The 27,133-nt window shown below is 47.0% G+C and overlaps 1 protein-coding gene across 4 annotated transcripts in view; it reads left to right on the top strand.

Moving 5' to 3' along the window:
- The first annotated feature begins 20,637 nt into the window (after positions 1 to 20,637).
- Positions 20,638 to 27,133, top strand: part of LOC147703427 (uncharacterized) — a 176,392-nt gene continuing 169,896 nt past the window's right edge. For 2 of the 4 annotated variants that reach the window (XM_086931867.1, XM_086931865.1), the window contains exon 1: positions 20,719 to 20,893. In XM_086931867.1, coding sequence (XP_086787993.1) covers positions 20,870 to 20,893 — 24 coding nt within the window. In that variant the 5' untranslated portion in view covers positions 20,719 to 20,869. Of the gene's footprint in view, positions 20,894 to 27,133 lie in introns of all 4 variants that reach the window. The other 2 variants (XM_086931866.1, XM_086931864.1) reach the window with 2 other exon arrangements.

Below are 27,133 nucleotides of genomic sequence, written 5' to 3'. Positions count from 1 at the left end.
TCGATTCTGTTACCGAAGTGTCAACTTCACAAGAGAAACAAACGATGGACAGCTCACTTGTCATAGCTGTGTTTGTATATAGGTGTATAAACGGTCATAGCTCTAACCAATTAGCTGGATACCATCATGGATTTTTTACCAATGAGAATGACAATCGGTATGGTGAGATATACATATACACTTCACAAATATTGCAAATAAAACACCTTTTGCTGTACTTATAGACAATTGGATACATGCAAGCATATATATACACATATGATCATGACAACACAGCATATATATCAAAAAGATGAAAACAATTAAGCACAAACAGTGTTGTTCATTATAGTTGTCACATGAGAAATTTAAGAAAAACTTTTTCATGTAGAAGACATACTTTTCAGGTCACCTGAACACAATGGTACTGATGTACAGATCTTTAAGTTACTCATATACCCAACAGTGCTACTTGTTTGTTCATCTCCTCAAGTTCATTGAGTCCCTTATTAACAGTGTTGAGGGAGTATATCCACTTACATTCCTTTCTATTCAGGGTGTTGTGTAGATTACCTCCTCGTGGGTTTTGTGTTATTTTCTCTATAACCCACCACCTCAAGCTGTTTTCTGAGTGTTCAAATCTGCTAAAGTGGTCTACCAGAGGAGCCCCTTGGGTTTTACAACGTATCCGGCTCATGTGTTGCAGAATCCGGCATTTTATTTTTTGAGTTGTCTGACCAACGTACAAAAACCCACATGGGCACATAATTGCATAGATTAGCCATGAGGTGTTACAGTTAGTATGTTGTGTCAATCTGTATGTATGCTCATTGTAAGTGAAACTGTTACCCTCTATTGTTAGGGGACAGGCTTTACAAGAACCACATTTCCTATGGCCAATCACCGTTGGTGCACCCCACAGTGTAGATTGGCTCAGGGGCTGTTTATTAGGCAACATAGATTGTACTAGGTGATCGCGGATATTCATCCCTTTACGGAATGCATGTAATGGTGGTGGGATTCCCCCTAGTTCATCGCTGATCAAGTGCCAATGACGATTCACACATTTTTTAATAGCATTGCTTTTTGTGTTAAACGTCGTCACACAGACCAAACGTTGCACAATTCCTCTCTTGGGCAACCTCTGTTTTTATCAATTTGGAATGTGTATAAAATGAATTGTTAAAATACAAAAAACAAAAAAGATGATGAATAAGCTAATAAATCAAAAGTAATTTCTTTTAACGGTGGTGTAGGTTTATTTTGTGGTAAAAAGTTTTTTCAGTACAATAGAGCAGACTGATTGAGGTTGCTCTACTTACAAAATATTGCGGATATTATAATTGATTTAAGTCATTCTGTATAATTAATAGGTCTAGGACCATTGTTTTTTTGATATCATTGAACGCCCAGGTCCACACCTTATGGGTCACCCCATTTTCTTAATGGTTACCAGTGGGAGTTTTGCAGCACAGACTGGACAGCATTTGCGCTGCTTCTGATACATCCTGACGGTCACGTTCACTCTCAGCTTCTCCCTTGCAATGCACAGGTGGCGTTAAGGCACTAATAATGTGTGACTAATGCAGTTTAGTGCAATTATGTGAACCACCACACTAAAATGCGTTAGTCAAACCCCTGATGTGTGGTACTTGGCAGGGCTGTAAATTGCATGCATCTAACACCTGATACGAGTTACTTCTCAAGTCTGGGTTAACCCTGTTCATCTTCACCATCATAATGTTTATTTTGGCTTAAAATAAACCATGAAAGAATAACAAACAGGCAGAATACATTAAACAATTAAAAACCCATTACTAGCCTTTTCTCTATAGCACTGTTTAAAAAGATTTGTTCAGTTGAAAACATTTGTAAATAAATCAGGGCCAATCTGCCCGCCTGCACCTGACCTGCCTAAAATTCATATCTCTTAACAATCGTACAATGAATTTGATTCTTAACCCTTTCGATGCTCATGACGAGCTCAGCTCGTCATGAGGCACAGTTGAGCTGTGCTTATGACGAGCTGAGCTCGTCATGAAACTATAGTATTTATACAACCTCAGCACAGGAGGGGAAAAAGTCACAGCAGCAAAGGTGTTAAATCCACAAAACATAATAAAGTGCAAGTGTCTTGTTCCAAAAACAAGTCAACCCCAAAGACACCCAGGCTTTTCAAGTGCTCCCAGGCTCTTGAACAGCCATTAAACAGCACACCAAATTCAGTTTAAATCTAGTGAAAATAAAACCATGGCTCATGTTGGTGACAAAGATCAGATTGGGTTTGATCATTAATGTAGTTTTGGTATTGGTATTGTGGTATACTTGTATAGCGCGACCTGTCACCACCAAGGGCATCCTGGCGCTTTTGACCAATGATCCAAGCGAAAGCAGTAGCTCAACCTATCCTGGGGAAAAGGTAAGTTTTCAAAGCCTTTCTAAAGGCTAAGAGATCTTCAAAGCTTCTCAAGGATATTGGCAGAGAGTTCCAGAGTTTGGCCGCCGCTACTCTGAACGAACGGCCGCCCATCCTCACTCTCTGGAATCGCGGAACTACCAGTAGCCTGGACGACGAGGAGCGTAAAGCTCGAGATGGACAATACCAGGCAAACATTCGCCGCAGAGGGATTGGGCCCAGGCCATGGATAGCCCTGAACACAATACACGCTGCTTTGTAGCGCACCCGTAAATGGACCGGCAGCCAGTGAAGTTCCCGCAACGCTGCCGTAGAGGAGCTGTGGTAGGGGCGAGAGAGGGCGAGTTTGGCAGCAATGTTTTGCACCCTTTGCAGCTTGCCCAGGAGTGTTGCCGGGGCCTCCAGAAGCAGTGCGTTACAGTAGTCAAGTCGACTTAGGATGGTACAAGGCACTACTTCTGGTCTGGCTTGCTCAGGGAGAAGGGGTAGAACCTTGCGCAGCATACGGATCAGCATCATACATGTGGAGGTGGTCTTATTTACATGTAGATCCAGCTGCAGGTTAGGCCCAAAAATGACGCCCAGATTGCGCGCCGATTGTGCAGCTGACACCGTCTCTGAAAAGGACGGAGGCCAAAAGTCAACTGGAAGATCGCGGGGAACTCGGTCAGTGGAGCAGTGCAGGACCTCTGTCTTGGTTCCGTTGAACTGTAACGAGTTCAAACGGAGCCATTCCGCTGTAGCCTGCATGCACCGGTGAAAGGTCTCCAGTGTGACTGCATCCTGTCCCTCCAGAGAAAAGACCAGCTGGGTATCATCCGCATAATTAAATGCGGAGATACCAAATGATTTAATGAGCTGGACTAGAGGGCGGAGGTAGATATTAAAAAGTATAGGGCTGATGGCTGAGCCCTGGGGTACTCCTTGTCCCACTCTCCGCTCCTCTGAACTGAAGGGGGGTAACGAAACCCGTTGCTGACGGCAGTCCAAGTAGGAGATTAACCAGTCCCTGGCCCTGTCTTTGACCCCGCATTCTTCCAGCCTAGAGATCAAGGTGGGATGACTGACCGTGTCGAACGCGGCCGACATGTGGAGCAGCACCAAGAATGCTGCCCGACCACTGTCGACTCGCGCCTGCAGATTGTCTAACACGGTCACCAACGCGGATTCCGTCCCGTGCGCTGGGCGAAAGCCGAATTGCATCTCATCCAACCAGGTGTTCCCTTCTAAAAAGCCGGACAGAGTGCGGGTGACCAATTTTTCCATGATTTTAACCGGAAAAGGAAGCAGGGAGATTGGCCGGTAGTTAGAAAGGCACGCAGGGTCGAGCGTAGGTTTTTTTAAAAGCGGAGATACCACTGCCTTCTTACAGCAACTCGGTACAATACCTGTCTCAAACGACTGGCAGCAGATGGCATGCAATGGCTGGAAGAGATCCTCTTGAAACACCTTCCATAATTTTGTAGGAAGAGGATCCAGAGGCGAACCAGATGAAATTGTGAGGGCTAAATTGCCAAACTCCTCCAGAGAGGGAAGGGGAAAGCTACTCAGCTGGGGTCGACTGGCCTCAATCGCCGGAGCTCCCAAGCTGAGAGCTGGAACCAGAGAAGAAGGAGAAGGACTGCTCGACTGGGGTCGACTGGCCACAATCGCCGGAGCTCCCAAGCAGAGAGCCTGATCCAAAAAGGGAGGGGAAGAGCTACTCAACTGGGGTCGACTGGCCTCAATCGCCGGAGCTCCCAAGCAGAGAGAGGAGAGAGACTGCTCGACTGGGGTCGACTGGCCACAATCGCCGGAGCTCCCAAGCAGAGAGCCAAATCCAAAGGGGGAGGAGAAAGGCTACTCAGCTGGGGTCGACTGGCCTCGCTCGCCACTAGTATTCGCCCATGCTTTAGTTTTCACTAAAGCATGGGCATGCACCTGTAAATGACTAGACTCGCGAATATCCTTTATACATGGTAGGAATGTATTCGCCGAAAGCAAATCGGATTTCTGAATAAAATCCTGGTTATTAAACAATTCTGGGAGACCTAAAGTCTTAAGACCAGATTTAACATTGTTCGGCCTTAGTATCCTGGTTGCCCTATTGAGACTTAGGCAGTTAAACAGAAAAATTCTATTTAACTCAGTTTAAATTTTAATCCACACAGAGGGCCATCTAATTAATGGGTGGAGCATGACCATATCTGAAATTAACTCAAGCCTTGCTCTTCATGGGTGCTATATGACGGGGCACTCTAATGAAGCGCTAATAATTGTCTGGTAAAGTTATTCTCAATGATTTGTAATTACTAAGTATCCATATTCTGCAAAATATTTCTGCCATACATTTGGTATTATATATCTTTAACAATGTCTCAATCGGTCTACTTCCCAGTTTTGAAGCGAAGTCAAAAACTGAAGAGATGGACGTTGTGAGATTATTTTTTTAGATGACAAAAGTAGAGACCAGAACATCTCAAAGTCACACTGCACTCCCAAATATGAAAAAGAGGTGACATTGGTAATTAAGCACCCTTGAACTTGATGTCTTCTGGACTTCATGGATCTGGGTCATATGATCATAGTCTGGGATTTACTAAAATTGGTACAGCGGTCTAGGGAGTTCATGAAACTTATAAAGAGTCAAGTTAAGATCATGGGCCCGATGTAGGTGGCCCAATACCGATCGGTAACGGCCGAAAATACAGATTTTCGGCCCTTACCGAGCGGTATCGAGCCATCGGGATGAATTTGAATTTGAATTTAAAATTATTTATATAGCGCACGTTCACCAGCGGTTTCATGGCGCTGCAACTGGCAGAAACAGAGCAGGAGTGGCAGAAACTAAGCTAGAGGAATTCGAACTGCAGGAGGACTAATAGAAGAATTTGGTGAACAAATGAGCTTTGAGCTGTTTCCGGAATTGCGGATAGAGAGTTAAGGCTCTAAGCTCTAGAGGCAGGGAATTCCAAAAGAGTGGAGCAAGGGTCGCAAATTTCGATCCTCCCCATTTCTTCCTCCGGAAGATGTAGGAGCCAGAAATCCGGCTGAATCTGTATTTTTACCGATTCGGTATAGATACCGAATCGGTAAAAAAACCGATTCGGAAATACACCAAATCGGTAAATTAACGAATCGCTAACATACCGAATCGGTAAATATACCGAATCGGACCATTTACCGAATCGGTAAATATTCCGATTCGGACCATCTACCGATTCGGTAGAGTTTTCGAATCGGTAAATTACCGAATCGGACAGGCTAAAACTCAGATAGAGATGTAGGGAAGCACAGAAATACCGATTTAGGCTCAAAATCGGTATTTCAAAATCGGTATTTACCATGGATTGGAATCAGGTGGTAACCAACTGCAACCTATAAAATTAGACCCAAAATGCAATGCAACTTGCAGGATGGCGGCATTTTATGTCATTGCAAGGCGGCTACGGCTACAGCAGGAAGGAGAGAGGGAATGGCAAAGAGAGGAGCAGGTCTACAGACAGAGGATCACCCTGTTCATGCTCACAGAGGCAGAGATCCTACAGAGGTACAGGCTGGACTCAGACACCATTCTGGAGCTCATCAGGGACCTAAAACCACTGTAGGACCACCCCACCCCAAGGGCACACGCCATCCCACCGCACGTGCAGGTGCTATGCAGCCTACACCTGCTTGCGTCTGGCAGCTATCAAAGTGCAGTTGCTGCGGTAGGAGGGGTGACCCAGAGCAGCCTGTCAAGGTTTTTCCACAAATTCCTTGACGCCATGATACAGAGGATGGACCAATACATTTCTTTCCCTGCAACCCATGCGGAACTGGTACAAACAAAAGCAGACTTTTACCAGATGGCACGATTTCCCCACATCATTGGCTGCATTGATGGCACGCACATTCCGATTTGCCCCCCTGCTGACACAGAATACATATACCGCAATAGGAAGTCTACGCACACCATCAATGTGCAGGTGATTTGCAATGCTAAGTGCGCCATCACGGACCTGTTTGCAAAATTCCCAGGGAGTACCCACGACTCCTACATTCTCCAAAACAGCGGCATCTATGCACGTCTGACGGCAGGGGAGTTTGGTGAAGGATACCTCCTAGGTGAGACACATCATCAGACCCCCATTACAAAAATAGCACTGTGAAGTACATGTATGCATGTGAGTAATGTATTCCCTTTTCCTTCTAGGCGACAGCGCATATGCCCTCCGCTCATTCATACTCACACCCTACCTCAACCCCTCTACACCCAGCCAAAGGAGGTATAACCGGGCCCACAAAAGCACAAGGAATGTAGTAGAACGGACCTTTGGCATCTGGAAAAGCAGGTTCAGATGCTTGCACAAGATTGGAGGTGCAAGGCAGTATACCCCCATCACCTGCTGTAAGATAATAGCTGTCTGTGCAATGTTGCACAACCTTGCGGTGAAGAAGGGCACTGAGGTGGAGTTGTCAGACTACGAGGACCATGACGACGACGTTGCTGTGCCACAAACACAACCTGCTGGGGTGTCTACACCAAGTGATGGCAGATACAGACGTGAGGAGATAACAGAAAACTATTTCTGAGTGAGTACAGATGCACAGACAGGTTATGGATGTGAATTTTTTTTTTAATAATGTTGGCACAACGTTAAAGCACTGATGTGCAACAAATGAAATAATGACATGAAAGGTGGGGACTGGAAATGGGCCGGGTTGCCTCACCCACACTGGCAGAGTCATTTCCTGCTGCGCTTTGCAGAGCCACTGGGATGCAGCTCCCCCCTTCTGCATGGCCGGCTGCCTCTGCGGAGCGCCTGGTGCTCCGGCGCGGCTCTGACACAGCGCTGGCCAGGCTGCTGCAGCTGCTGCTGTCCCCAGCCTCGGCCACGTCCAGGGCAGGATTCACCACTGTGTTGGAAAGATGAGGGCCTCCATGGCACTGGTGATCCGGGCCATGCCCCTGGTCACCTCCGCAGTGTTTTGTGTGAGGCACTCTTCCATATTTGCCCCTCGGCGGCATAGCTGGGACGTCGCGGCGGCAAGCCGGTTAATTGCCTGGTTTTGGACACGGGCATCCCTGCGCCTTGTGTGCTCATTATGTTCCATCTTGGCACACAGCTGTGTGATGGCGGTTGTCATGCGACCCAGTCCTGTGGCAATTTCTCTATTTGTTTGTGCCACCTCCTTCTTACTTGCCACAAACTCACCAAATCCCTTTGCCATTTCCACCATCTGCAGGTTGTGTGCACGCAATTGGCGGTGGCATGCCAGGATGGATTTGGCCTGCATCCGCTGGATACGCACCATGCTCCCCTCAAGCCCTTGGAAGACGGTGCCCTCTCGTGATGGACATGCACTGCTGGGAGTGTGTGGTCGGCGGCGATTGGTGCTGGCCTGCTGGGTGGACTGCTGTGCCACAGGTGTCGCTGGTGTGGGTGCTGGTGCCTGACCCACAGCTCCCTCCATGATAGTAATTAGGGCCACAATACTCCTCCTGGCTGGAGATGTGGCAGGTGCTGGCTGGGACCGTGTGGGGGAGTTCTCTGATGAGAACTGCAATGGGGGGGATTGTGACAGTTGGGGGGAGTGGGGAAATAAGAGGGCATGTACTGGGTCGTCCTCATTGACCATGGCACTGCTGTCCTCCTCCTCCTGCGAGGCATCCATGGTGCTTGGCCCTGCCACCACACTGTCCGCTGTCGCTTGTGCAGCTGCTGCTCCACTGCCTGATGGCGCCCCTAGGTATAAAGAAGCATTTGTGAACTGAGTGCAAATGTCTTACAGTCACTACAATAAAAGCATTGCACATGTCACTTTCAGTACTCTGATTATTTTTTAAAGTGCATTGCAGATTAATGTGCACTGACATTTGTTCCTACATTAGCTGACTACATTTCCCATAATGCATTGCTCATGTATGGTGCTAGCAGTACTGGACTGGGGTTTGGCTGTACATTGAGGCTAAAGGGGAGGAGTCTGATTGGGTGTGTCATGCTGCGCATGCTTCTTACCTTTTGCTGTAGCTCTGGCTGAGCTGTCCATGTCCCCTACTCCCACCACACTCTCCGTCTCAATGGTTGTGGCCACCAGTTCCTCCAGGTCAGTCAGGGGGGGGCGCGGGGTTCCTGCCTCCACCGGTCAGACCTGCCTGCTTGTGGAGCTCTGACAATTTCTTCTTGGTGAGGCTCCGGATATCATAAAACCTCTTCTTGAGGTCCTCCAGGCTCCTGGGGGTCACACCAACAGCATTGACCCTCTCACTGATGGCACTCCACAGTTTCCTCTTGGTGGACTCAGGGACTGTGAGGGACAGCCTCCCAAAGAGCTGCCTGTGGACCCTCACTACCCCTTCCACCATTACTTGAAACTCCATGCTGCTGAACTTCACTTTGCGATTTCTCTCAGCCTTCTGGCTCTCTGAGCTGCTTGCCATTTCCACTGCCTGCAAAATCAGCTATCACTCTCTCTGCTGCTCACTCTCACTGCTCAGCTCTGGCTGCCTCTACAGAAAGTTCTATTGAGTTGCACCTGCCTGGGTAGCCACTCCCTGCTAAGATGGGGGAGGGTGGTTCCACCTCATTGGCTGTTTTCATTGGTTTCACTTTTACTTGCTTGCCGATTCCGTATTTACCGATTCCGTATTTACCGATTCTGTATTTTCCGATTCGGTATTTGCCGAATCGGTAAATACCGATTCGGTTTTTCCAATGCATTCCTATGGGCCTTTTGCCCCATAGGGTTGTATTGCCATTACCGATTCGGTATCTACCGATTCGGTAATTACCGATTCGGTAAGTATCGAAACACAATACCGATATTTACTGAATCGGTATTTTACCGATTTTTTTTCTCTACATCTCATTTTCCGATTTCAGAATACCGATTCGGTAAAAATCTGTATTTTAAAATCGGTAAATGACTTTTACCTACATCGGGCTCCCAGAGCTGTTCTCGCTAACAGAATGGCATCATCTGAATAGAAATGTGCCAGTATAAATCTACTGCCTGTTTGCGGCAAGTCATGGTTTTCTCTAAACAGGTGAGGCTCCACATGATTGATTTATGAGGTGAATAAAAAAAGGGGCCAAAATTCCCCCTTGCTTCACTAGTCGCTTAATCTTAATTAATTTTGTACAATGTCTATCCACATCCTATCTTACAAAGGATGTCATATTCCTTTAAAAATCTGTTAAAAGTTAACTATATCCGAGTCTACTGCCCAAGAGAGATCAATGGCCACACTATATCCCTATTAACCCTGTCAAATGTGGATAACAGGTTCATGAAGACCTTATGTAAGCTGCTATGGTTGGTCAGTGTATATTTATTTATGAGTAAATACAAATTCAAACATTAGTCAGGAGTGCCCCGACCGGATCTACAACCATACTGGAGGCCTGAAATAATAAGATTATTATCTGCCCAGGTCATGAGTGTAGGAAAGTGCCCCTTTCTGCATGGTTACCCCCAAACTTTTTGCCAGATACCTGATGCCAACTTGACTGAGTGTTTGCTGGGATCCTGCTAAAACCCTTCCAAAACCTTCCCAAAACTGTACCTTGTACCGACAATTGGCACAACTCTAGGCCACCTCTAAGTCCCTTTTAAAAGACACCCCTGGTACCAAGGGCCTTGTAACTAGAGAAGAACTTCTAAGGGACGCAGCATGTTTTCTGCCACCCTTAGAGACCCCTAACACCCCCACCTTGCCATGGCAGGCTGCGTGTTTTGATGCAAAACAAACTGAAGAGTTGACATGGCACACATCCCTGTGTGCCATGCCCACTAACTCTTCCTGTGGCATGGGTAAGTCATCCCTCTAGAAGGCTCTACAGCCCTAAAGGCAGAGTGCACCACACCCAGGTGAGGGCATCCGCAAGATCAATGTGCGCCTTCAGTGTCTGTGCCATTCACATGCACTGCAAGTGCGGTGAAGCCATTTTGTATGCATGGAATGGGAATTTGTCAACATCAACTCCACAGCTCCATGATGGCTTTACTGAAGTATTTGAAGTTTGGTATCAAACTTCCCAGTACACTAAACCCACACTCATGCCAGTGTAGGATTTAATGAAAAATGCACTCAGGGGTGTCCCCTGAAAAACAACCAACCCTGGTGTGGTTCATAACTGGCTCCCAGCCATCCACCATCACCAGACAGGTTTCTGGACCCCTGGGCAGAGAGCCTCTGTGTGAGAAGTTGGCCTGATATGCAGTGCTCACTATTCTAGTGATCACTATGCATCAGTCCAAACAACCCTTATGGTGATTGGTTGTAAGTCAACCTTATAGACCAGCTATCCTAGTAGCGTGGATACGAGCAGTCTTCGGGCTAAACTCTAGAGGGCGTGTTAAGCCAGCTGTTATACCATCACATATACCCCTTGAACACCAAGTGAAAGGACACCACACAAGTGTTATGAAAATAAACAGTGTATTTATTTAGATCACAACAGCCCTGTACTCTTTATGAGGACAGGGTACTAAGCACACAACAAAACTCTTACGAAAATACTTCAAGTTGCACAATTTACACAAATGCCCGAGGGGCACGAAAAACCATATACTATGAAAGTGGAATGCGAAATTACTAGCAGGTAAGTACTATACTAATAGGCTTTGGAATCGCTAGGACTACTTTACTGAACCTTCAGATTACTAGTAGGAGGCCTAGGGGACTCGGGTGCAGAGTGTGCACTCTCACGCGGGATGCGGGACAAAGTCTATGGTAGCTAGATTTCACAAAGTTAGTGTTCTCGGGCGAACCCGACTAGGTAGATCGAAAACGACAGTGGATCCTGAACCTTGGATAGTGAGGCTATGCTGGGGCACCGAAATGCCGAGTTTACCTAGCCCAGGGGCTGCAGCTGCATAGGTCTCAAAAGACGTCGGGAATCCTCGTAGACGAACCAGGAGCCTGAAGAAAGAAGTTGCTGGCAGGCGACCAGTGAAGATAGTTCGAGTGATCCAAGCCTGGATCGAAGATGGATGACACCTGAAAGCAGAGGGGACCAAGTTCGTGACTACTAGCCAGTAGTCAGGTTGCACCAGGAGGGCACCGGATGATAGTCACCTCGACTAGGTGAGTGGGCGACGCTGGGCTCTGCAGATCTCACGGACCAGGAGGCGTTGTCGGCGACCAGGATGGAGGTGCGAGCTGTCCCACGATGGATGAAGCTGTCGATGTCGCTGGACCCAGGATTGGGGCAACAAGTCTTGGCAAATTCAAGCCCACGCGGTGGACTCAAAATGGCGTCTGGAGTGGACCAGGAGGGTCCGGGGTGCTCCTCTTTTGGAAGGGAGCAAGGGCCAGTCTGGAGCAACCAGACCAGCAGCAGTGATGTCGTTGGGCGTCGTTACGAAGGCCACAAGCCAGCGGGCTAGTAGCCAAACAACGCGGTGAGCAGCAAAAAGCAGAAGGGCCCCATGCAGATCGTGGAGATGCTGGGAGGCTGGACTTCGGTGCTGGAGCTGCTCAGGGTCGGGGCTTCTCGGACCCCAAAGCACTCACCAGAGGATCCCTCGGCTGTCGTGCTGGATAGAAGTCGTGCAGTTCTGATGATGGCCGGTCCCTCGAGGTCTCGTCGCACCTACGGTTCTCAGCTTAGCTGTAGAGGTAGGTAGAGGTCAGAGGTGCCAGGGAAGCCGGATCTCGTCGTGCTGGTCGGACGGATTCCTGAGGAAGGACGTGCAGCAAACCGCAGAGTTCTTAGATGGTGCCTGCGGATGCAGGGTGACTACTCCTTAGCCACAAGGGAGAAATCTTGAGAAGAAGTCGAGAGTTCCTTTCGTAGAAAGTAGTTTCTTGATTCAAAGATGATCTAATTTGGAAGGGTCCCCGCTCCTGCCTTTATCCTAAAGAAAGGGGTGGGTACGCGACTAGGTCCGGCCCTAGGGGTGGGACCAGGAAGGGTGTGGTTACACCCCTCTCCCATGCCGGACTTTCCTCAGGCCAGGGGCTGGTGTGCCCCTGGAACTGGTTCTAGCCGGCAGATGCGTAGTGAGCACCGGGGTGCCACTCTGCAGTCACCTTCCTGTAAAGCCCTGCCTACCCAGGATACACAAAACCCTGTCTGGGATGGTGCTAGCACCGCCCCTGACAGGAAACCCTTTGTCCAAGCTCTCCTCGCTGGAAGGACTCCCAGCAGAAGGAGGTCAGACTCGTGTCTGTGGTGGCAGCATCCATTTTGTGGAGCTGAGGCTTCAGTTAACTTTAACCGGGGTTCACAGTTACATACATGTCGTGTCCCTCTAGAAGGGTGGAATGCTAACCCCGTCGCCAGAATTGGCGAGGGGTTAGTATTCCAATTCGTATGACACCTTACTCGACATGTTTTGATAAAGCCATACCAGAGATAGCATTTAACCGCGAGGATTATAATGCACTTAAGAGTATATGGTATGCGTTATCATGGAACAGCTATTAGGACTTGGTTCCACAAGCTGCAAACGGGCTCAGCTCATGCTAGAGCACCATCTCACACGATTCCAAGCACTCTGCCTTCAGGATTGTCAAGGCCTGCCATAGGAGTGACTGATAGGAATCTGTGTGTCCATTTTTAGGGTTAGATATAGGTATACTATATCTAAAGCAAAGGGTGATTACACCACCTTGCCCCAGCTGTCGTGCAGCCAGTTGTGTCAGATTTAGATGGCCATCCAGGGGTGGCATAATACATGCTTCAGCCCCTGGTAGGCCCTGGGTACACCTATGCCCTGAGTTACAGGGTCTGATAAGGTGGCCCAGTACCAATTGGATAATGCACCTAAGGTACACATGTCAATTTAGTGAGAGAACAGCTAGGCTGTGGGTCTGATTGGCAGGCCCACAGCCAGAGAAAGTCGTAAACCAGTGAAACAAAAGCAAAAAATCTGGGTGATCATAGGATTGCAGACCCTACTCTCCTACACTCTGCTCTCTGGGTTCTGGGTACAAAGCACATCCTGAGCAGAGGTGTCATGTCTCCTCCCCCAGGATGGGCAGGATCCTCGAAGAGGGAACTTCGTAGAGCTGCTGCCTTTGTTAGCTGCCCCCAGCCTTTTGCTGCTATCAGCAGCTTGCTCCTACTGAATCTGACCCCCCAGTTTGGGTGTAAGAACCAGCTGTAAAAGCTAGCCAGGAGGGGAGGTGTGACCACCTTTGCCAACCCACCCTTCAGGTGGGAGAGGTGAGGTGAAGGCCACCTCTCAGTCCCCACCATCCAAAAGATGGGGGGAACCCTCCAATCAGGAGGAGGCTTATGCCCCCTCCCACTGGAGTGTGGCATACTAGGAGGTGTAGACACCCCAGGGAAGGGACCCATTGGTTCCAACCTGCACACTCCTGTAATGCTCCTAGTATTTAGGGGCACCCCGAACCTTGCCTCTTCAGATTCAACGTGAAAAGAAGAAGGACCGAAGAGCTGTGCTGCAGAAGAGAAGGATGACAACATCTGCTTTGGATCCAGCCCTACCGGCCTGTCTCCTGCTCTGAAACCCCTGCAGGCTGAACCCGGCGCGTCCTGCAGCCAGCAGCCTTCAAGAACCCGGGGGACCTGCACTGCCTTCCTAAAGAACTCTGATCTTCCGTGGACACCGGATTTGTCCAACACCAACGCAAACCAGGACTCTAGATCCAGCAGGATCCGCGAGCCATCACTACTCTGCACCCGAGTCCCACGGCCCGTGTTTCAGTGGGCTAACACCCCAGCAGGGTCCCCCCCGGTGATCTTGACCTGTATTCTAGCATTGGATGACCTCCACCAACCTTCTCCTCAACGTCTGCAGCCTCATCTTCAAGGGACCGCCAATTACAACCGGAACTGGTGAGAAGAACCCGACACAAAAGGACACCCCTGCAGCTCCTGAGTCTTGAGGTGCCCGACCAACGGTGTTCTGCTGTCCAGCAACTCTTCATCTTCATCCTCCAGGAATGGTTAGTCCTTGAACAGCCATTCATACCCTCACATGTCAGTGACATCTCCCATTTTTTGTTCGTCAAAAAACAGAAATGGATTTTCAAACTTAAATGCGACACTGAGGGGCTGAACGACAAAATATCATGGATCCAGCTCTGATACCACTCTACACACAAAATCTTGTTTTGTGGTAGACACCTTAGTACAGATCTATGAACACCAACACACACCAGAAATCCCGGCAGCCACTCGTGATAATCAAGTATCTCACACTTCACCAAACTCTGACTGGCTCAAACAGATTAGTTGATGGTTAGTTTTTTAAAACGCCCTCCTCAAACTCCAGGATGACGCCTGACTCTAGGTGCACCGAACATCTTAGAAGCGATAAGCTTTTTACCTTTCTTTCACATCAAAAATCATCGTTCAAACTCGAAACCTGTTTGTCTGCAGGAACGTATGGCCCTTGGCACACAGATTGGCTTTCGGTTTCCGGTCTTTACAAATGGACCAATCAACATGAAATATACCTGTCAAACGTTTCTCAATCTGGTCCGCTACCGTTCCATCCCTACTAGACGTGGTGGAAGCGTTTGCCCTTGTGTTTCCGGTTCTTATACTGAACCAATCATCACCGAACACTTCCGGTGAAACACAAAAAAAGCGTCTCCTCTCTGGTCTGCACTTGGTCCTGAGCGAGCGCCAGGCGAGGTGAGGCCGTCTCCATAACATTTATGGGTGAGTTAAATTTATCAAACTGTGGCACACTGATTTACACACACATTGATGTTTCCTAATATGTCCACATCTGCTTTGTTTTGTGTGTATTTCTCTTTTCTTTTTTCCTTAGGAGAGTTCTTGTTATAACGATATGAGACTACCATAGAGTAAAAGTTTACCGGTAGGTCTACATCACTATCACTTTTTGTGTCTTTAAATCACTGTTGCAGTAGTGCATATCATAGGTCCAGATGAAAGCCTGTTGAGGCTGAAACATGTTGACCAACTAATATCTATGACTGATAGTATTTTTTTCCATACTATCCTCACTCTGCTTTTAATCATGCCGTTATGATGGTCACACCCAATAAAGTAGTTCTTTGTCATCATAACAGGCATTTTTATATCACCACATTTACTTTTCACACTTTTGAGCACTGCAACCTTTCCCTTCAGCCTACTAATACTACCTGCTGGCTGTCCATCTCACTGGAGGATCCAATACTAGCACTCCTCGAAAGAGACCTGAAGAGGTGTCTAGTGGATACCAGTTTCTAATTCCAAACCCAGATGATGAGGTTCCGCCAACGGGTGGGCTGATGGGTACTTTCACTCTTCCTTCTCTCCTCTGGACTACTTCCTCCATACACTACAATTGAGTGTTTAGTATCCCCACAGTATCTTTAGAGACCCTTGTTTACCTGGGACCCCCTTTGCCCTGAGCTTAACCCTAGGAGCTTGGCTTCCAAGACTGAGCGGCCTGCCCGTGAGCAGTCCCCAACCAAAGTGCCCCCTAGCCCCATTGGCTAACATTGGTATGCTGCACTCTGCACCCGGCCGCCCTAGTGCTGCTGGTGTTGATCTTGATTGCCAACATAAAGCTTGGGGAACCTTGGTTCTACCCCGAAACTCCAATCCTTTAACAGTCTATTTACCTGTAAACTTAACACTTCTCTTTTCTCCATAGGACTGAATGGTGGGTTTTCTCTGAAAATTCTTTTGTTAAACTGTAATGTACTGCAACAAAAAGTAACTTAGTGCCTTCACAAGAGTTAACCTGTTTACTAACGTCCTGTGTTGCTTAAACTGTGTTAGGTGTGGTTCATGCCAATCGAGGAAAGTAATCAAAAAGTCATCTCAAAGTAATTTTGAGTGTTTTTGAAAAGTTTACCAATTATTTTCTCGACTGCAAAAGTAATCTAAATGCTCTTACGAAAAACCACTATTCACTGTCTGTTGAAAAGTAACATTGTATGAAAAGTATAATTTACCTGCTACTAAGTAAATCTTGGCTCTAGAAATAAAACAATAAAATACCTTTCCCTACAAACAACTGGTCTGGATTCAATCTTTGAGTGTGTGGCATTATTTCTTGCCTGACTGTGTACAACAGATGCTTAACACTACCCTGTGACAAGCCTAACTGCCCAATGACACTACCACAAAAGAGAGTACGGTATTATCTACTTTAGCCTCCGGTGATCAACTGGATTCTGCGCACAGTATTCCTTACTTTGGTATTGTATATACAGAGCCAGCTTCCTACAATGAGACTAGTGAGAATAGCTCGTACAATGACCTTGACTGTAGAATCGATGAGCAAGATAGACCGATAGCAGCAGGGACCATCCTTGCTACCTTTTTTGGAAACTGGAATTATTATTGAATATGACCAGGATGGGGAATCCATCACTGACAGATGCATTTATTATCTGGGCAAGTAAAGGGGCCCAAAGGCTTACTTTTGCTTTACATAAATCCGAAGGCACCCCATCAGCGCCTGGAGTTTCGTTCTTAGTGAGCCAGGCAATAGCTTCAGATACCTGCTGTATCTGAAAGAAATACACAAGGTACTCTGAGTAACAGCCAACTCTAAGCTGGATCTGTTGAATCATAGATCCCTTTAAAGTGTTTAACTCATTTATCCAAGACAAATCAGTGTTTGCATCATCTTTAACAAATGTTTTGCAGCTCACTATCTCCCAAAATAGGGAACTATTTAGAGTACTAGCTTGCAGCAGCTGTTTTCAAACTTCCTCTATAAGAACTTCTCCCTGTCTTTTAAAACTTTCTTGTAGGTATGTTAATGAATTGCTACTTCAATGCTTTCCTTGGGTTTTTTCTTCAGGCCCTTCATTGAAATATGGTGCCCCCTTACAGTATTTTTTGTCGAACCACCTAAAGTGTGGAGCAGAGTTGTGATCCTAATTTTTTGTTCATTTCTTCACATATATTGCCAAAAGAAGGTTAGAACTGCTGTGCTTCTCAAATGCTTTGGGAGGCACACCTCAAAATCACCCCTGTTAAGAGTCTATATGCCACCCTGGTCCTTGGTCAGGTTGCGCCCTGGGAGAAAACAAACTTGGTGCTCTCTCCCACTCTTCCTCTTTAATTATATTTGCATCCGAGGCTGGAGCGCGACTCCTTCAGGCAGCTTCTGTACCCCTCTGGAGGTCGGCGCCCAGCTCGCACCTGCTTAGGCCAGCCTCCCTGCCTCTGCACCGGATACCCTCCCATTATTGGAGTTCACAGCTCAAAACATTTTATACCAGGAGAGTGGGACATTTTGAAAAACAATTAGGGGAATGCGACTGGGGGTGAGTGTCTGAAAAGTTTCAGCACTCTATCCATCATCTCTTTGTGTTTGCTTTGTTCGCCTTAAGTTGGCAGGGTATGCACAGACGTGGGTCCCTTGAACACTTTGCCACAGGATTCAAGATAGCCTGATTGATGATGGGTATTACCACGAAACTGGTCCCAGGACGCTTGTTTCGGGTCCAGGGAGGACCTGGCCTGGCAGTTTGGGTGGACTGTTCCCATGAGGGACAGGGTCAAGACTGGTTTGCATGAGGCTGGGTCAAAACTGGGGTGCCAAGTGAGCTAAAGAATGATGATGGATGATTCAACCCATATCTGTGACTGGGGGTGAGTGTCTGAAAAGTTTCAGCACTACATCCATCATCTCCTTGTAGTTGCTTTATCCGCCCTAATTTGGCAGGGTATGCCTAGACGTGGGTCCCTTGCTCTCTTTGCCACTGGATTCAAGTTAGCCTGACTGATGAGGGGTGTGAACCAGAAACAAGTCCCAAGATGCTTCTTTCCAGTCCAGGGAGGACCTGGTCTGGCAGTTCTGGCTGGACTGTTCCCATGAGGCACAGGGCCAAGACTGATTTGCATATGGCTGGGCCCAAAATGGGGTGGCAAAGTGAGATAAAGTATGATGATGGATTTAACCCAGATCTGTGATTGGGGGTGAGTGTCTGAAAAGTTTCAGCACTGCATTCATCATCTTCTTGTGTGCGCTTTTCCCCATTGACGTCTTTTGAAATAGAAATAATTTCAGGCGGGAGTCAGGAAAAATAAAGTCACTTTCAGCTTCATAAATTGTGAGTCTCTCGTCCGAATTGGGTCTGTTGGCATGTACTTTTGCCAGCTCCTGAGATTCTCACACAAACAAAATGACTAGAATGCCAAGAGAGCCTCCCAAAGAACATCAATCTGTCCTGCCCTGGATAGTTGGGGGCTCGACGATACGACACATGCTCTGACAGTCGACTCAAAACAGCAGAAGAAAGATAATTATGAGGCTGACCAGAAAGAAGCACCAACAGAGGTCCAGGAATATCCAGAACGTTTTATTAAGACAAGGGGAACCCAACGGATAGCTAAGAACCATGGGTATAACTTTGTTATAAAGAAACAATGGAACCTAGCTTATTCAACATATACACAATATATGGTATAGAAACTCAATGGAAGCTATACAATTCAGGTTGTCCTGACCCAGCCGGGGCAGGAGTTTATTACCAACAAACAATGTCAGATATACAATACAATTTTTCAAGACACAAGCCTGTGCCGTACTGACAAGAAAGGAGGAAATAGATATAGGGTGAAAAAGAGGGTGATTTTCAGGCAAGGAAAGAGAGCAAAGACAGGGCACTGCAAAAAATGCAAGGATTGCTGGCAGTGTCGCCTGGAGTGGAATGTACACAAAATTTTTGAGAATATTACGAGTGTCAACCCACTCTTGGGTGTCGACGTTTCGATCCCTAAAAGCTCTAATAGATGCACGGGATCATCATCAGGACTTATTTAAGTAGCAAAACATGCCTGAATGAGCAAAGCCATATGGTTGAGCTTACACATAAGATTCAGTGGAGTTCAATGGTTGTCTTAATATGGTCGTTTTAAAACTTCAACGTCCGTCTGTGGGTGGCTGCACTTTTAAGTCACGTGCTAGCGTCGGAATCTGAAGTATAGAGGCATCAATGGTACCATAATTTTGTGTCAGTATTTCCGACTTTTTTCTTTGAAGTTACAGTTTTCAGGCTTCGTCCGAGCACGTCCGAGCACCCCTGGGAGAGGCGGCCGTCATATCATGACCAACGCCCGTTATCCACATTGCTGAAGCCCAGGGCGAGGCAAGCCTGAAAACTGTAACTTCAAAGAAAAAAGTCGGAAATACTAACACAAAAGTATGGTACCATTGAAGCCTCTATACTTCAGATTCCGACGCTAGCACATGACTTAAAAGTGCAGCCACCCACAGACGGACGTTGAAGTTTTAAAACGACCATATTAAGACAACCATTGAACTCCACTGAATCTTATGTGTAAGCTCAACCATATGGCTTTGCTCATTCAGGCATGTTTTGCTACTTAAATAAGTCCTGATGATGATCCCGTGCATCTATTAGAGCTTTTAGGGATCGAAACGTCGACACCCAAGAGTGGGTTGACACTCGTAATATTCTCAAAAATTTTGTGTACATTCCACTCCAGGCGACACTGCCAGCAATCCTTGCATTTTTTGCAGTGCCCTGTCTTTGCTCTCTTTCCTTGCCTGAAAATCACCCTCTTTTTCACCCTATATCTATTTCCTCCTTTCTTGTCAGTACGGCACAGGCTTGTGTCTTGAAAAATTGTATTGTATATCTGACATTGTTTGTTGGTAATAAACTCCTGCCCCGGCTGGGTCAGGACAACCTGAATTGTATAGCTTCCATTGAGTTTCTATACCATATATTGTGTATATGTTGAATAAGCTAGGTTCCATTGTTTCTTTATAACACAGGAATATCCAGAGCCACTGAAATTATGCGATTCTGCAACCAGTTTTTTTTGTGTGAATAATTGAGGATTTGCCGCATTGCCATATAATCCATTATCTGCTGCATTATTTGCAGATTTTAACAAAAAAATGTTTTTAGTTCACACGGATCCTAAAAACGTGGAGAAATGTGTTTTCCATTAACTGGTCTTTATTTCAGTTACTTATTTATGTATTCCCTTGTTACACCAGTACTAATGAGGTGAAATGTTGGCCCAGACAGCATTACCATATATAAAAAATGTAAAATAATTCACACTAAACACAAAATGTGCCGCTTTATACCGCATAATTCGGTGCTCCATTGCCGTATAATCCCAGTGGCCCTTCATATAGCTGCAATTGACGAAGCTCATTGAACCCCGCTGTATCCTGTTCCCCGGCCTCTACTCCTGCTTAGAAACCTGGCATTGTGTCTCGATACGCTAAGGTTCCTTTTGAGCTAAGGACGACCCTGTGTTTATGCTGTGTCTGAGCAGCCAGCGCAAGTTCCTACGAAAGGTGTCTCCGCTTTGTGTCGCCTCTCTGCTGACGACCTCTCTGCGCATGTCGAGGTGAGTGGCGTCTCGAATTCTGAGCATGCGCATGAGAGGTATACACACCGGTCCGCGGATGAACGATACGAAAAAGCAGATTTTGTGTTTTGGGGAAACCACTCTTTCCTTTTGATTATTCCACAGAAGACGATCTTTAAACTGGATCGTTGCAAGATTCGACAGAAGAAGGCCCTTTAAGGATTTTAGAGGAACATTGATTTGAAAACTTTTTAGAGAAATGCCCCTGTCGGGGTCAGAGGAGGTGAGTAGTGTTCATTATTTGGGGTCTTTGTTTCTGTACATTTCCCATGGCCGCAGTTCACTTTGGTAGCGGTTGACCCTCCGATTGCAGACCGGGATGTTTTACCGATTGCATTCTCGTCCCATTCGTGCTCCTCAGGCTGACTCCTTAGCATCAGATGACGTCATTTGCCTTCAGGGTTCAGAGATCACTGGAGACAGACGGGCACGCTCTTCTCATAGTGCCAAAGCGAATCTAAGATTGATTTTATTGTGAGTTGAATCCTTGAACCTTATCTCAACCTTGAAAATAATGTAAACATTTACAAATTAACCCAGCGCTTTTAGGCCCAAAGCCAGGCGGTAACAAACCACTTTGCCTAGAACAAGATCGGTAAAAAAGGGGGTGGTGATGGACGGAGCATCTGAATCAATCAAACACTCACACCCAGTCAAAAGATCTGGGTTTAATCCATCACCGTTCTTTAGCCCACTCTGCCACCCCAGTTCAGACATGGCTATATGCAAATCAGTCTGACCCTGTGCCTCATGGGAACAGTCCAGCCCGAACTGCCAAGCCATGTCTTCCCTGGATCGGAAACAAGCTTCTGAGGACCGGTTTCTGGCATTCCAGCCGTCTTCAGCCTGGCTTGCTTGAATCCAGTGGCAAAGTGAGCAAGGGACTCACGTCTGAGCATACCCTGCCACACTTATGGCGGCCAAAAGCGGTAAAAGGGGGGTGGTGATGGATGGAGCATCTGAATCAATCAAACACTCACACCCAGTCAAAAGATCTGGGTTTAATCCATCACCAAGATCAACCACATTAACTGAAAAACTCGGTTGTTTTTCTCACACAGAAGTTAAAATGAAAAGGGTTATTCATTTCACTTCCCTTTGAATGGTACTTATGGCAATCTCTTTAACTTGCCCAACGACCCAAATGCTTCCTTTCAGATTTCATTGGGACCAACCACCTTATATACGCCCTTTGGGTTTCAAAAGGTTGTTAAGTTGAATTCATTTGGCTCACCTGCCCGAAACACTAAACTATAGCTTTCTTAAAGACTCAAAGTGAGAGGTCTACACTAAATGCACAGGATGTGGCAAACACTCCTGCGCGGACATACCAACAGTTTTCCTGGACATCTACACTTACACTTTGACAGTATCATATTTGACTGCAAATTAATGCGTTATGTTAAACAACATCCTGGTTGAGCACATCCTCATACAGGGAATTGTTTAGGTTGGTAACAACGCACAAATACGCATGCACATATAGATCAAATCTAGTAGTGGTCTCTTATGCAGGAAAGTCGTACAGGTTCGTAAACCACAATTTGTTGACATTGTGCATGAAAATTGCTTGAGTGTAGTCGAAGAAATTTGCATGTTTTCACACACAGATGGACCCAACATGAAGATGTGTAATCCATGTCCTGGTGCAAACTGACCGCCAGGACCGGAGACACTCATAATATTAACCCTACTTTAGGGAATATGGTGGTAACTGTCAATTCAGAAAAAGTGTGATAAAGTATTACAGTTTTTCACCAGTCGCGCAAGTCCATCGCAGCCAGGGTGATCCTTCCTGTGCGGAAAGGACTCTATCGGTGTACCTAAAATGATAGTATTGCAAGATTCCAAAGATATGTTAAGAATTTACATTGAAAAGTGGCATGGTAATGTGTTTTATGTCCATGCCCTTAAAGAATGATCAAATAAGAGAGCTGTTGCTCATTTGGCTCAATCAAGTTTTTTGTCAACTGATCTTGTATGTGCATGATATTTCTATAACGTGAACCTAGTCATAAGCCAGTGAACTGTAGACTACAGAGATCAACAGGGTAGGCTAGTCTTGCTACACCTTCCACTAGCATTCACTGAATTGCTGAAGATTACATGGTAGGTCACCGCAGTTATCTGTGGCACACTGTTATCCATTGTCTTGAGAGGTAAGTGTTGGTCTCCATGAAACCAATACGAAATTATTTTACCTCCTTCGAAATCTCAAGGTTGGCCGTGGCTAGAATTAAATCAGTCAGTAGTACCAGAAGATCAGACACAACCCTAGATATAAATTTCACTTTATTAAACATCACCTTTTGAATGTGAGACCTCAGTCTGCATCATGGGATGTTCTAGATGATGAGAGCATTTTTCCCTGTTAGGTTAATGCCCTAGCTACTTACCGATAATCTCCATTACCACTCTATTCCACTTTACACCACTCCACTCTATACTACTCTATGCCACTCCAATCTACCCCACTCTACTCCACTTCCCTCTATGCCACTCTACTCTATGCCACACCACTAACACTTAGCCATGCTGAACAGCAGCCATGCTGCTGTTCAACATGGCTAAAAGACATTGGCACACCAATAGCTCTCACAAAGGTGAGACCTATTAGCTCTAGCAATGCTCATTTTATTTTGCATATTCAGCCTGTGAGGGAGCTGGTTTGATACTTGGGGTTTACAGCTATGCCTTACACCAAAGTCACACAGCACTTTTCAAACTCTGTCGGCAAGCTGGGCAACTGTCTTTACCAAGTTCAGATCTAAATGGCTGACCATTGTCTGTAATAAAACAGGGATACAACTGTGTTTGGGCCTGGCACTCCCAGCTGGTCAACCAGCTTCTTGCCAGATGTTCTAGGACTCTTTCCAAGCATCACTCTTTCCAAGCATCACTCATAAAGGTAAAAACCTGGGAATCCTCTTTGATTAAGGGCTGGCATTTGAAGCCCAGACGCAGAATGAATGGTAGCACCAACTTCTCAGCAAGGCTCTGCCATTTTTGCTTGATCACTGTCATGCCTTGGTGGTGTGGGCTTTTGTCCTCTGTTTGCTGGATTACTGTAAAGTAGACTTCTCTCGTTTCCATAGAGGGGATGGAGTCTTAAAACCTTTTGTTAGTTCTATTTTCCTACCGTTTGTCTTTCCTTCATGCTCTGTGATTCCTAGTGCCACGATGCTTTCAGATGGATGTGTACTTTACACATTAATAGGGTTCAGATTTATAATTACAAATTATAAATCTGAACCCATACACTGGAGTACCTTAACCCCTTGTGTGCTGATGACGGCCCCCGTCCGCCATGCAGCATGTTGGGCGTATGCTGATGACGGCTGGGGGCCGTCATGAACCCGCCAACTCTTAAAAAGCGCAGCACAGGCGCAGAATAGCGGCCGCACGCAAGGGGTTAAAGGTTTAGATTTATGATTCGGTTTGAGAATTGGACCCATACTTTTATAAATTCAAATTTACTGCATTTATGCAGCCACCTTTAGACTTTCTAGCACATATGCTTTTTAAGAGTTTTGAGTGTGAAGAGAGGAGGGTTTGAGTTGTTGACATTTTAAGGTACCCCCCTTAACTGCAGCGTACTCTCCTGTAACAATGTAAACATTGTGCTCAAAGTTTCTTCACATGTTGTGCCCAAAACACGTTATATATGTATGATCACACATTTACAAAAGTGTAATTTGAATTTCACAGTTAATCTGTTTCTGCACAACTTCTGTGCGTGCCTACCCTTTTTCAGGTCTCGGCCTCCGTAGGCTCTGCTTGCGCAGTCTCGCCGGCGAGATCTTATGTTTTTCAGAGTGGGGCTTGAACCCGCCCCTCTTCTCCATTGGCTGGCCTCCTAAATGCTGGCCAGCCATTGGAGAAGACGGGCGTCTTTCCATTTAAGCCCCGTCTTTTTGGGATTCGGGGGTGTGTTTTTACGTTTCTTTCTCTCCTCTTCCCATTGGCTGGAATTTTACATTCATGGCGTGGTCCTCTTTCCAGCCGGAGCTCGCTTTTCTGCCATCTACCGAGGGTAAGTATCTGCCCTCTAGTGACCGCCCTTTTGCCTCCACACGCGCACAGGCTTTACCTGAGGTGGCTGCTGTCCAGTGTCTAGTGGAATTTAAGTACGTGTATTATAAAGCTGATTAGCTGGTACTGCCCCTATATGGTAATAGGAGCAGTCCCCACAGAGGGCTTGCTTGTCTTAGGGCCTGTGATGTATAGCCAGTTGTATAAGGGCAGTGACGTCACTGAGATCAGTTCTATAGGACCAGTGCTAACAGGCACAGCGCAGGTTTAGCGCTAAGATAAAGCTGCTACAAGGGCATGGTATTGTCAGTCCGCAGCCTGTGTGTGTTGCTTCTGCCGCCTCTGCTCCTCCTGCGCCTTTAAGGGGCTGCTCCCTGCACCTCCTCCGCTCTTTGTGCTGCGGCTGGGGGACAACAGCCCCGCCAGCCCTGGGAGACAGCAGACAGCATGAGCAGTTTACGGGAGCCCCGTGGCCACGCGGTGGCCGGGCGCCAGGAGAGCAGCACAGACACTGGCCGCCGAGAGAGGGGCCTCCCGCCGCATCCTCCCGCCTCCCTCGCCGCCTCTCGCAGAGTTTTAAAAATGGCTGCTTAGGAGCTGGCGGAGCTTCCCGCGCAGGCTGTAACAGCCTCCCCCTGCTCTGGAGAGTGGACCCCGGTCCCCTGTCTGCCGCTGCCGCGTCCTCTGCTCCTGGGACCCAGGCGCCGGGAGCTGAGGCTGCATGGAAAGGAGCGAGGGGATGAATTCTACGTGTAACGGAACTTCCAGGCCGTTGTCAGTGGAGGGACAGCATCGCCTCCCCGGGCCGTTATCCATGTGCACCCAGCATCTTCTCTAGGAGATGTAACCTGCACCAAAGCCCCGCACCACCTGGGAGTAGATTGGACTATATCCGGGGACACCCAGCTTCACCCAGTGCCTGCATACTGGGATAACAGGTCTGTTTTTCGCTCTGGACAGCCAGCGTCTGCCAAGGTACGAATCTATGGGCTTTAAGCATTACTTCCAGAGCCATTATCAGGACTGTCTGTGTGTGTGTGTGGGGCTGTGGGTGTGTGTGTGTGTGTGTGTGCGGGGCTCTGTGTGTGTGGGAGGGCTCTGTGTGTGTGTGGGGGTTCTGTGTGTGTGTGGGGGGGCTCTGTGTGTGGGGGCTCTGTGTGTGTGTGTGGGGGGGGCTCTGTGTGTGTGTGTGGGGGGGCTCTGTGTGTGTGGCTCTGTGTGTGGGTGGCTGTGTGTGTGGGTGGCTGTGTGTGTAGGTGGCTCTGTGTGTGTAGGTGGCTCTGTGTGTGTAGGTGGCTCTGTGTGTGTGTGGCTCTGTGTGTGTGTGGCTCTGTGTGTGTGTGGCTCTGTGTGGTGTGGGTGGCTCTGTGTGTGGGTGGCTCTGTGTGTGGGTGGCTCTGTGTGTGGGTGGCTGTGTGTGTGGGTGGCTGTGTGTGTGGGTGGCTCTCTGTGTGTGTGGGTGGCTCTGTGTGTGTGTGGCTCTGTGTGTGGCTGTGTGGGTGGCTCTGTGTGTGGGTGTCTCTGTGGGTGGCTCTGTGTGTGTGAGTGGCTCTGTATGTGTGTGTGGGTGCAAATGCAATAGGTCTCGCATTTGCGAGAGATTAAGGTATTGGCACATTTATTTATATGTTTTAAAAACAAAAACATAAACAAAAATAATGTCATGAGCAATGCCAATTGTCAGGTTTACTCCGCGGGATCCAGCCGATGCAATTATGGTTCCACCTCCCAATGTCACCAACACCCTGAAGTATAAGCACAGGGTGTTCGAGCCATTAGGCGAGGGAGAAAAATAACAAACTAAAATAAAAAATGTGGGATGGGTAAAGGTAGGGTCAGCAGGGAAAGGACGCCTGTAACAGAAGACAAGACAGATTTCAGTCAAGTGCTTACTAGCATTTAGTACTACTCTCATAAGGTCTCACTAATAAGGCATGCACATGGATAAGTACCTGAGCAGAAAGAAAACCCGACCTTGGTTAGAAAACATCTACAATCCTTCTGTCATAATCTGTGAGGAAGGCCTAAGGAACACATAGATATATGGTAAATGAACACAGTTCTGTATTAACATACACACACACACCGTACTGAGACACTTAACCCAACACTCACAACATACCACAGAATTCGTCATATGACTCAATGTATAAAGGGGGTCCAAAGATATCCAAAGAAAGTAAAGATGCTCCACCACAAGGTAAATAAGGATACGGTAGTGTGTAGGAAGCAAGAACTACAACACTCCGCTCTCTATATAACAACCCAAAAGTATATGCCTGGAAAATGCCAAAACAGGAAAACGTAGTTGCGACCACCACTGAGTTCTGTTAACAATACATCCACTGGAAGACAGGACCATAAGACCAGGGGTAATGTGTAGTTCCTTCACTACACGCCCTGATCCTTATTTCCTTATATGCAAATATAT

This window comes from Lissotriton vulgaris, chromosome 7, assembly GCF_964263255.1.
Source record: "Lissotriton vulgaris chromosome 7, aLisVul1.2, whole genome shotgun sequence".
NCBI lineage: Eukaryota > Metazoa > Chordata > Amphibia > Caudata > Salamandridae > Lissotriton > Lissotriton vulgaris.
This window is presented reverse-complemented; position numbering and strand designations above follow the sequence as displayed.